The 12,990-nt window shown below is 29.7% G+C and overlaps 1 protein-coding gene across 1 annotated transcript in view; it reads right to left on the bottom strand.

Annotated features, from left to right (window-relative positions):
• The window catches only part of LOC143228839 (LIM/homeobox protein Awh-like), a gene marked incomplete at its 5' end in the record, with an annotated part of 49,122 nt that extends 36,560 nt beyond the window's left edge, over positions 1-12,562 (bottom strand). Inside the window, one exon of the mRNA XM_076460226.1 lies at positions 12,423-12,562. Coding sequence (XP_076316341.1) covers positions 12,423-12,562 — 140 coding nt within the window. The remainder of the gene's footprint in view (positions 1-12,422) is intronic.
• Between the last annotated feature and the right edge of the window lie 428 nt (positions 12,563-12,990).

The following is a 12,990-nucleotide window of genomic DNA, read 5'->3' as shown; positions in this document are numbered from 1 at the left end:
CAGCACTAGTAATCTATGTAATAATGATTAGTCAAGTTAACAGCACTAGTAATCTATGCAATAATGATTAGTCAAGTTAACAGCACTAGTAATCTATATAATGATGATTAGTCAAGTTAACAGCACTAGTAATCTATATAATAATGATTAGTCAAGCTAACAGCACTAGTAATCTATATAATGATGATTAGTCAAGCTAACAGCACTAGTAATCTATATAATAATGATTAGTCAAGTTAACAGCACTAGTAATCTATATAATAATGATTAGTCAAGTTAACAGCACTAGTAATCTATATAATAATGATTAGTCAAGCTAACAGCACTAGTAATCTATATAATAATGATTAGTCAATTAACAGCACTAGTAATCTATATAATAATGATTAGTCAAGTTAACAGCACTAGTAATCTATATAATAATGATTAGTCAAGTTAACAGCACTAGTAATCTATATAATGATGATTAGTCAAGTTAACAGCACTAGTAATCTATATAATGATGATTAGTCAAGTTAACAGCACTAGTAATCTATATAATAATGATTAGTCAAGTTAACAGCACTAGTAATCTATATAATAATGATTAGTCAAGTTAACAGCACTAGTAATCTATATAATAATGATTAGTCAAGTTAACAGCACTAGTAATCTATATAATGATGATTAGTCAAGTTAACAGCACTAGTAATCTATATAATGATGATTAGTCAAGTTAACAGCACTAGTAATCTATATAATAATGATTAGTCAAGTTAACAGCACTAGTAATCTATATAATGATGATTAGTCAAGTTAACAGCACTAGTAATCTATATAATAATGATTAGTCAAGCTAACAGCACTAGTAATCTATATAATAATGATTAGTCAAGTTAACAGCACTAGTAATCTATATAATGATGATTAGTCCAGCTAACAGCACTAGTAATCTATATAATGATGATTAGTCAAGTTAACAGCACTAGTAATCTATATAATGATGATTAGTCAAGTTAACAGCACTAGTAATCTATATAATGATGATTAGTCAAGTTAACAGCACTAGTAATCTATATAATGATGATTAGTCAAGTTAACAGCACTAGTAATCTATATAATAATGATTAGTCAAGTTAACAGCACTAGTAATCTATATAATGATGATTAGTCAAGTTAACAGCACTAGTAATCTATATAATGATGATTAGTCAAGTTAACAGCACTAGTAATCTATATAATAATGATTAGTCAAGCTAACAGCACTAGTAATCTATATAATAATGATTAGTCAAGTTAACAGCACTAGTAATCTATATAATGATGATTAGTCAAGTTAACAGCACTAGTAATCTATATAATAATGATTAGTCAAGTTAACAGCACTAGTAATCTATATAATAATGATTAGTCAAGTTAACAGCACTAGTAATCTATATAATGATGATTAGTCAAGCTAACAGCACTAGTAATCTATATAATGATGATTAGTCAAGTTAACAGCACTAGTAATCTATATAATAATGATTAGTCAAGTTAACAGCACTAGTAATCTATATAATGATGATTAGTCAAGTTAACAGCACTAGTAATCTGATTAGTAATAACAGCATGATTAGATTAAGTTAACAGCACTAGTAATCTATATAATAATGATTAGTCAAGTTAACAGCACTAGTAATCTATATAATAATGATTAGTCAAGTTAACAGCACTAGTAATCTATATAATAATGATTAGTCAAGCTAACAGCACTAGTAATCTATATAATAATGATTAGTCAAGTTAACAGCACTAGTAATCTATATAATAATGATGATTAGTCAAGTTAACAGCACTAGTAATCTATATAATAATGATTAGTCAAGTTAACAGCACTAGTAATCTATATAATAATGATTAGTCAAGCTAACAGCACTAGTAATCTATATAATAATGATTAGTCAAGCTAACAGCACTAGTAATCTATATAATAATGATTAGTCAAGCAAGTTAACAGCACTAGTAATCTATATAATAATGATTAGTCAAGTTAACAGCACTAGTAATCTATATAATAATGATTAGTCTAACAGCACTAGTAATCTATATAATAATGATTAGTCAAGTTAACAGCACTAGTAATCTATATAATAATGATTAGTCAAGTTAACAGCACTAGTAATCTATATAATAATGATTAGTCAAGTTAACAGCACTAGTAATCTATATAATAATGATTAGTCAAGCTAACAGCACTAGTAATCTATATAATAATGATTAGTCAAGTTAACAGCACTAGTAATCTATATAATAATGATTAGTCAAGTTAACAGCACTAGTAATCTATATAATAATGATTAGTCAAGTTAACAGCACTAGTAATCTATATAATAATGATTAGTCAAGTTAACAGCACTAGTAATCTATATAATAATGATTAGTCAAGCTAACAGCACTAGTAATCTATATAATAATGATTAGTCAAGTTAACAGCACTAGTAATCTATAATAATAATGATTAGTCAAGTTAACAGCACTAGTAATCTATATAATAATGATTAGTCAAGTTAACAGCACTAGTAATCTATATAATAATGATTAGTCAAGTTAACAGCACTAGTAATCTATATAATAATGATTAGTCAAGTTAACAGCACTAGTAATCTATATAATAATGATTAGTCAAGTTAACAGCACTAGTAATCTATATAATAATGATTAGTCAAGTTAACAGCACTAGTAATCTATATAATAATGATTAGTCAAGTTAACAGCACTAGTAATCTATATAATAATGATTAGTCAAGTTAACAGCACTAGTAATCTATATAATAATGATTAGTCAAGTTAACAGCACTAGTAATCTATATAATAATGATTAGTCAAGTTAACAGCACTAGTAATCTATATAATAATGATTAGTCAAGTTAACAGCACTAGTAATCTATATAATAATGATTAGTCAAGCTAACAGCACTAGTAATCTATATAATGATGATTAGTCAAGTTAACAGCACTAGTAATCTATATAATAGCATGATTAGTCAAGTTAACAGCACTAGTAATCTATATAATAATGATTAGTCAAGTTAACAGCACTAGTAATCTATATAATAATGATTAGTCAAGCTAACAGCACTAGTAATCTATATAATGATGATTAGTCAAGTTAACAGCACTAGTAATCTATATAATAATGATTAGTCAAGTTAACAGCACTAGTAATCTATATAATAATGATTAGTCAAGTTAACAGCACTAGTAATCTATATAATAATGATTAGTCAAGTTAACAGCACTAGTAATCTATATAATATGATAGTCAAGCTAACAGCACTAGTAATCTATATAATAATGATTAGTCAAGTTAGCACTAGTAATCTACTAGTAATCTATATAATATGATGATTAGTCTATATAATGATGATTAGTTAACAGCACTAGTAATCTATATAATGATGATTAGTCAAGTTAACAGCACTAGTAATCTATATAATAATGATTAGTCAAGTTAACAGCACTAGTAATCTATATAATAATGATTAGTCAAGTTAACAGCACTAGTAATCTATATAATAATGATTAGTCAAGCTAACAGCACTAGTAATCTATATAATAATGATTAGTCAAGTTAACAGCACTAGTAATCTATATAATAATGATTAGTCAAGCTAACAGCACTAGTAATCTATATAATAATGATTAGTCAAGTTAACAGCACTAGTAATCTATATAATAATGATTAGTCAAGTTAACAGCACTAGTAATCTATATAATAATGATTAGTCAAGCTAACAGCACTAGTAATCTATATAATAATGATTAGTCAAGCTAACAGCACTAGTAATCTATATAATGATGATTAGTCAAGTTAACAGCACTAGTAATCTATATAATGATGATTAGTCAAGTTAACAGCACTAGTAATCTATATAATAATGATTAGTCAAGTTAACAGCACTAGTAATCTATATAATAATGATTAGTCAAGTTAACAGCACTAGTAATCTATATAATAATGATTAGTCAAGTTAACAGCACTAGTAATCTATATAATAATGATTAGTAGTAACAGCACTAGTAATCTATATAATAATGATTAGTCAAGTGTAACACTAGTAATCTATATAATAATGATTAGTCAAGTTAACAGCACTAGTAATCTATATAATAATGATTAGTCAAGTTAACAGCACTAGTAATCTATATAATCAATGATTAAGTCAAGTTAACAGCACTAGTAATCTATATAATAATGATTAGTCAAGTTAACAGCACTAGTAATCTATATAATAATGATTAGTCAAGTTAACAGCACTAGTAATCTATATAATAATGATTAGTCAAGCTAACAGCACTAGTAATCTATATAATAATGATTAGTCAAGTTAACAGCACTAGTAATCTATATAATAATGATTAGTCAAGTTAACAGCACTAGTAATCTATATAATAATGATTAGTCAAGCTAACAGCACTAGTAATCTATATAATAATGATTAGTCAAGTTAACAGCACTAGTAATCTATATAATAATGATTAGTCAAGTTAACAGCACTAGTAATCTATATAATAATGATTAGTCAAGCTAACAGCACTAGTAATCTATATAATATATCAATAACAGCATAGATATAATAGTCAAGTTAACAGCACTAGTAATCTATATAATAAATGATTAGTCAAGATTAACAGCACTAGTAATCTATATAATAATGATTAGTCAAGCTAACAGCACTAGTAATCTATATAATAATGATTTAGTCAAGTAATCTATATAATGATAACAGCACTAGTAATCTATATAATAATGATTAGTCAAGTTAACAGCACTAGTAATCTATATAATAATGATTAGTCAAGTTAACAGCACTAGTAATCTATATAATAATGATTAGTCAAGTTAACAGCACTAGTAATCTATATAATAATGATTAGTCAAGTTAACAGCACTAGTAATCTATATAATAATGATTAGTCAAGCTAACAGCACTAGTAATCTATATAATAAATGATTAGTCAAGTTAACAGCACTAGTAATCTATATAATGATGATTAGTCAAGTTAACAGCACTAGTAATCTATATAATAATGATTAGTCAAGTTAACAGCACTAGTAATCTATATAATAATGATTAGTCAAGTTAACAGCACTAGTAATCTATATAATAATGATTAGTCAAGCTAACAGCACTAGTAATCTATGTAATAATGATTAGTCAAGTTAACAGCACTAGTAATCTATATAATAATGATTAGTCAAGTTAACAGCACTAGTAATCTATATAATAATGATTAGTCAAGTTAACAGCACTAGTAATCTATATAATAATGATTAGTCAAGCTAACAGCACTAGTAATCTATATAATAATGATTAGTCAAGTTAACAGCACTAGTAATCTATGTAATAATGATTAGTCAAGTTAACAGCACTAGTAATCTATATAATAATGATTAGTCAAGTTAACAGCACTAGTAATCTATATAATAATGATTAGTCAAGCTAACAGCACTAGTAATCTATATAATAATGATTAGTCAAGTTAACAGCACTAGTAATCTATATAATAATGATTAGTCAAGCTAACAGCACTAGTAATCTATATAATAATGATTAGTCAAGTTAACAGCACTAGTAATCTATATAATAATGATTAGTCAAGTTAACAGCACTAGTAATCTATATAATGATGATTAGTCAAGTTAACAGCACTAGTAATCTATATAATAATGATTAGTCAAGTTAACAGCACTAGTAATCTATATAATAATGATTAGTCAAGTTAACAGCACTAGTAATCTATATAATAATGATTAGTCAAGCTAACAGCACTAGTAATCTATATAATAATGCTTAGTCAAGCTAACAGCACTAGTAATCTATATAATAATGATTAGTCAAGTTAACAGCACTAGTAATCTATATAATGATAATTAGTCAAGTTAACAGCACTAGTAATCTATATAATAATGATTAGTCAAGTTAACAGCACTAGTAATCTATATAATAATGATTAGTCAAGTTAACAGCACTAGTAATCTATATAATAATGATTAGTCAAGCTAACAGCACTAGTAATCTATATAATGATGATTAGTCAAGCTAACAGCACTAGTAATCTATGTTATAATGATTAGTCAAGTTAACAGCACTAGTAATCTATATAATAATGATTAGTCAAGCTAACAGCACTAGTAATCTATATAATAATGATTAGTCAAGCTAACAGCACTAGTAATCTATATAATGATGATTAGTCAAGCTAACAGCACTAGTAATCTATATAATAATGATTAGTCAAGTTAACAGCACTAGTAATCTATATAATAATGATTAGTCAAGCTAACAGCACTAGTAATCTATATAATAATGATTAGTCAAGCTAACAGCACTAGTAATCTATATAATAATGATATAACAGCATAATAATGATTAGTCAAGCTAACAGCACTAGTAATCTATATAATAATGATTAGTCAAGTTAACAGCACTAGTAATCTATATAATAATGATTAGTCAAGTTAACAGCACTAGTAATCTATATAATAATGATTAGTCAAGTTAACAGCACTAGTAATCTATATAATAATGATTAGTCAAGTTAACAGCACTAGTAATCTATATAATAATGATTAGTCAAGTTAACAGCACTAGTAATCTATATAATAATGATTAGTCAAGCTAACAGCACTAGTAATCTATATAATAATGATTAGTCAAGTTAACAGCACTAGTAATCTATATAATAATGATTAGTCAAGCTAACAGCACTAGTAATCTATATAATGATGATTAGTCAAGCTAACAGCACTAGTAATCTATATAATAATGATTAGTCAAGCTAACAGCACTAGTAATCTATATAATAATGATTAGTCAAGCTAACAGCACTAGTAATCTATGTAATAATGATTAGTCAAGCTAACAGCACTAGTAATCTATATAATAATGATTAGTCAAGTTAACAGCACTAGTAATCTATATAATGATGATTAGTCAAGCTAACAGCACTAGTAATCTATGTTATAATGATTAGTCAAGTTAACAGCACTAGTAATCTATATAATGATGATTAGTCAAGCTAACAGCACTAGTAATCTATATAATGATGATTAGTCAAGCTAACAGCACTAGTAATCTATATAATAATGATTAGTCAAGCTAACAGCACTAGTAATCTATATAATAATGATTAGTCAAGCTAACAGCACTAGTAATCTATATAATGATGATTAGTCAAGCTAACAGCACTAGTAATCTATGATATAATGATTAGTCAAGTTAACAGCACTAGTAATCTATATAATGATGATTAGTCAAGTTAACAGCACTAGTAATCTATATAATGATGATTAGTCAAGCTAACAGCACTAGTAATCTATATAATGATGATTAGTCAAGCTAACAGCACTAGTAATCTATGTTATAATGATTAGTCAAGCTAACAGCACTAGTAATCTATATAATAATGATTAGTCAAGTTAACAGCACTAGTAATCTATATAATGATGATTAGTCAAGTTAACAGCACTAGTAATCTATATAATGATGATTAGTCAAGTTAACAGCACTAGTAATCTATATAATGATGATTAGTCAAGTTAACAGCACTAGTAATCTATATAATAATGATTAGTCAAGCTAACAGCACTAGTAATCTATATAATAATGATTAGTCAAGTTAACAGCACTAGTAATCTATATAATAATGATTAGTCCAGCTAACAGCACTAGTAATCTATGTAATAATGATTAGTCAAGTTAACAGCACTAGTAATCTATATAATAATGATTAGTCAAGTTAACAGCACTAGTAATCTATATAATGATGATTAGTCAAGTTAACAGCACTGGTAATCTATATAATAATGATTAGTCAAGCTAACAGAACTAATAATATAATTAAATACTTGGATGTACAGGTGAACATCTGTTTAACTGTGTAAGCTGATCTGGTTCCAAGTACCGAAGTACTGGTGTTTATGTAACAACATGTGTTGCATAGTGAACGTGCACAGCAATGTAAAGCACACTTAAAAAAAAAATCTCGTGTCTTCAGTCGTGCAAGACTCACTATTTATTTTAGATTTTTCTATGAGACGATACGAAGTGATTGATTTATCTTTAAATATCTCTCGGAAGTTTGAAGTCATCCTTAAAATTATGTTAGAAATCAGGGTGTTTTGCGTTCAATTTTACGATTGATCGTTGGAGCTGAATTGTTTATATCTACAGAATAATCCTCAACATTAAAAAAACAACAACACGACAATCTCCCAACCTTCTGGGTGAAATCGTATTCGGAATTGCGTAAGCGACAGAGGCGGCGAAACTGCGATTTGAGAATGGTATTTTTAGTGGATATGAGATGACAAGAGTCGTATGTAAAAGGGACACATTGCGAGTCAGTAGGCGTACACCAGAAGGATGTTGATGTGACGGTCTCTATAGGTAACGCGAAATTGTTGTTAAGGTAGTTTAGTGAATGGTTTTAAACGTTGATTAGACAAACCAAGAGCACTAGTAAGTAATAATAATTAGTCTAGCTGAAAGCACAAGTAATCTATGTAATTAGTCGTTTGTGTTGTATTAAGGATAATATAGCCATTTATTCATTATTAGTGGGAGGCCCTGTTATTAATGAACTCAGTAAATAGTGTATTATATATATTCGTAAATGCATCTGTATAAAACAAATGTGTTTTTACAGTACCTACGTTCTTTCTGTCGTGAAAATGCGCGGGCAGTTCATTATGCAGCATATTAAATGCTTGTCAAAGTTATTATAAAGGTCTAACTTTGAATAACGTTATAAGCTCATTTATGAATATTAGTAATTATGGTAAAGTCTAGTCCGAAGTGAACTAAAAGAAAATACGTACGTAAGATACACTGTTAATTAACCTCTTTGTTCGAGTACAGACCATCCTTTAAAAAAAAAAAGTCTTAGTTAACATTAGGCCTAAGAGAAGTGCAGTCATAGATTTTGGTATACGAGATAAAGAATTTTCTGTACTATTCTATAACTACTGTGGTGAAAAAGCTGTTGTTACAATAACGATATTAATTTGACCGCAAATGTTTTGCGGGTCTTTCAAATTATACTGTAATAACAACTAGTTATATACAGCGTAGCCTATCAAAAAATTTTAGCGTTTCAAACAACACAGAAATATTTTAAACAAATATCATTGTTGTGTGTGTGTGTAGATTTCTCTTTTTTGTTTTCACCATAGGAGAAATTGAAAAGAGAATTTGTAAAAGAAAGACTTAGTACACCATAAATATCACTATTTTATAAGACCGGAATGTATGAAACAGTACAAACAACATTATAACTTTGATTGTCAACTGTTAAAATCAACATAACTGTTACTTAACTAGCGATATTTGAGCGTAATAAAAATGTGGCAGGGTTATCAAGTAAAGACATATTTAAAATAATTATAACTTTAAAAAATATCACGTCTTTGGGCACACTAACCACAAAGCCACGCCCGATCCTTACAGGTGGAGACATTTATCGTAAATGCCATTCAATGCTTTACAATTTGAATGTTGATTTTTGAAATGTATGCTAAAATGTATTGTTAGTTTTATACCAAGTACGAAATGTCGTTAATAATATGCGTTCTTTTTTTTTTTTTAATTTATGACTTCAATTAATTTTATCTTCTTGTTTATAAACGTCGAAGATAATTTAGTCGTTTATCTTATATTAAGGACAACGTAGCCATTTAGCCTTTACTAACTAGAGGCCCGGTTATTAATGAAACAATAAACAACGAATTATAAATTCATAAAGGACTGAAATACAACAAATTATGCTATAATAACAACCATAATGAGTTTAGGTAGGGCGCAGCCTAATTATATTCTATATCAATAAAAACATTAAGGCTTAAGTTAACCCATTGGTTATTTGTTCAGTTATCTCTCGTACTGTAATTCACGCATGCACGTAAGACCCTCGGTTAAGGTCGACATTTTAGATAAATTATATTGTTAGTAAACTATGCAAAGTGTATTCATAATAAACACTGTCTTCATACGAGATATCAAATAAAAGACAGTGTTATATGAGCTACATCTTTTATATCGAAACATACGAGTTGTGTATGTTAACCTTGAACAAGACGCAAAGGCGAAACGTTGGTTAAAATAACCTGGGGAGTAAAGGTCTTTTTTTCTTTACTGAAACTTTAATAAAACTATGTAAATCCCTTCAGTATGCACAATAAATTTTACAACAACACAATATACCACAACAGGATACTGCTATTTCATTGTACTTTAATACAATTTATTTTAAAAATCACTGTTAGAAACAAACTTTAAATGCATGCTACATGCACACATATTGACATTACATATTTTATATCAGTTCTATCACCTGTGTTGGTAGCGCCTCAGTGAAATAAAATTTAAGTAACCATGGATACCAAACTCAACGTCACTGTTTTAGACTGGTCTTGTGAGAACTCTTATAACTCTACATAAACAAACGAAATATGATCGCATTTTCAATACCTTCTCAGCTAATTTTTGTTTGTTTGTTTCAAATACGAATGAGTTTAACAATTGACTATGTTTTATTCAAATACGTCACCTTTAGTTCACAATTACCTGAACGAGTATAGATTAAAACCCAGCCATTATGGTTTATGACTTAAAAACCCCAAATTCAGGCATAACCGTCCGTAGTTTATAGCAGCTGAGCAGCAGTGAGTGCTACATTTACAAGAATAACAGAATTGTCTACCACTATTATAATGCTAGTTGTACTTCGGCCGTTACGATACGGATACCGACACCAGGTCACGGTCACCTCTCGCCATTTATAATTAGCATATCAGCAACATGTACCTGTACGTGTCCTGTCGTTCAAGTCATAAACCGTTCTTTGATTCGTCACCTTTGCAGTAGACTAGTTTCGTAAAATTCACGGTCCACCAGAACTACTTGTGAGAGGGATGTATTTAAATACAGTAAGCCCCGTGTGGCGGTGGAATGTAAAGCGACACCTAAGAGTTTTGCTGTAAGGTCCTTTTCTTACCAATAATAACCTAAAAATACTTAGCAAAACATGCGGTCATATCGTCACAATTGGTTACACGCTATTTTCCAGTTTGTTCATACACCTAAAGTACCTTGGCTATTAGTGATGAAAAAAATGATTATAAATCCAGTACTTCAAAAATATTTTTAAACCAATTTTAACAGCTTGGTGTAAATTTAAGGCCAAAAAGTTGGAAAATAATTCTTTTCTCTTCAGAAAATGAAAGCGTGGTTTTATTCGAGTACAAGAACACCCGAAAACGCGCGGAAACATTTAACCCTAAATATTATTAACTTAGTTATTAGTGAAACAAAACACTTCTCCATAAAAATGTCCATCAGCAACAACTAGTAAATGTAACTTTTGATATCTCAAGCAAGACCAGGGTTAGTGTATAATAGAAAAGCAGGATCTTGTATAAGATTCGCAAGTCGAATAACATTTTGGTACGGTACATTCATTTCAACAGTAACATGCTATTTCGTTTATGGCTTCTAATTCATCATTGACTAACTAAACCCTTTCGGCAGATCCACAGGGGTTATCTAATTAAAAATCTACAAACTACGAATCTCGTCTGTTCTGGAATAGTAACTACCTGCCAACTCCTGTGGAATGAAACTTCATTGACGGAGTTCAAACTGACAAAAATATAAGAAGTAAACAGGAAACATATTCACGGAAATATGAGTTTCGTTACATAAACAGAAAGTTTGTTACGTGAGGACCCCAACAAAGCCAGCGATTGTAAGACGTTGTTACCTTCTAAATCTCTATAAACTGTCAACAGCAAAGCTGTAGTTTATTAAGAAAAAATAAACATAAATTAGCAAGCAGCAAAAGAACAGAAAATAATCTATGTGTAAACCTCAGTCACATAAACACGAATTTGTAAACCAAGTTTCCTGAGCTATTTATTTTACAGTGAAAGGGCGTAAGATCTACATGAAACTTTGTAGTATGGGCAGCAACTGCTTGTTGTGGAGACACAAGTGTAGAGGACGACGTTTCGAAAGTCTTCCGCCTTTCAGAAGAAGAAAGGCGGAAGACTTTCGAAACGTTGTCAAAGTATCACAAAGTTCTCAAGTAACAGTTAGAACGGAGAAGTTACCCATTTAACCCCCCTCAAAATAAATAAATAAACAAAATAAAAAAAACACGTAGATGCCGCCATAATCGTCAAGGGTTGTCATGTTCGATAGGGATAGCGGGCCACAAGCCTTGGTTAAAGCAGAAATGATGACAATGTATGTAACTATCGACTGGCTTAAAAACGCACTCGTGGAGGGTATGCAACATACGAAACACGTTACATAAAATTTATGTAAGAGATATGTTTATCTTAAGCGTGTCAATTAGCAGCAGGCTCCCGAAAACAATGCAAAATAACATTCACTTACCCAATGTTAGCAGGACAAAGGACTGGCCCAACCCAAGGTGCAGCTTGTGACGGCGCCGACGATCTACGTGAATAATCAACCAAAGCTGCCGTGAACACGACGCCTGGAGTTCGGTTTTGAGTAACTTTCCCTTGCGATCTTTAAAATACTACGATGGCAGCACTGGTTTAATGATACTTTCTAAGGCTTCTTAAGCAAGTGAACGCTAGGATTTCTCCTCTACAAGCATGCGACTATAACTTAAGCTCTTCAAATGCAATTGCTAGATTTCAAATACCGTTGACTCGAACGAGCGTTTTCGTAGCGCGCACGCATTGTAAACCAGTTCACCATTAACGCTCGCGGCTGCGTACGAACTTCTGAGATATTATTTTAGGCTCCATCTAGTATTAATTAAAAGAACTATTTTGTAAATCTTGAGTAAAACCAGTAACAGAAGTTCCTCCACACAGGCCTTCGATGGTTTTATTATCTTTAAATATGTGCAGTAATTTCTGTTCGCTGAATCAGAAAGTGATATCCATTTTCTCCATCACACATAATTTTTTCACAAAATATATGTGCTTTT

The sequence above is a fragment of the Tachypleus tridentatus genome, chromosome 10, assembly GCF_004210375.1.
Source record: "Tachypleus tridentatus isolate NWPU-2018 chromosome 10, ASM421037v1, whole genome shotgun sequence".
Lineage (NCBI taxonomy): Eukaryota > Metazoa > Arthropoda > Merostomata > Xiphosura > Limulidae > Tachypleus > Tachypleus tridentatus.
The sequence above is the reverse complement of the archived record's forward strand: the minus strand, read 5'-3'. Positions and strand labels throughout refer to the sequence as shown.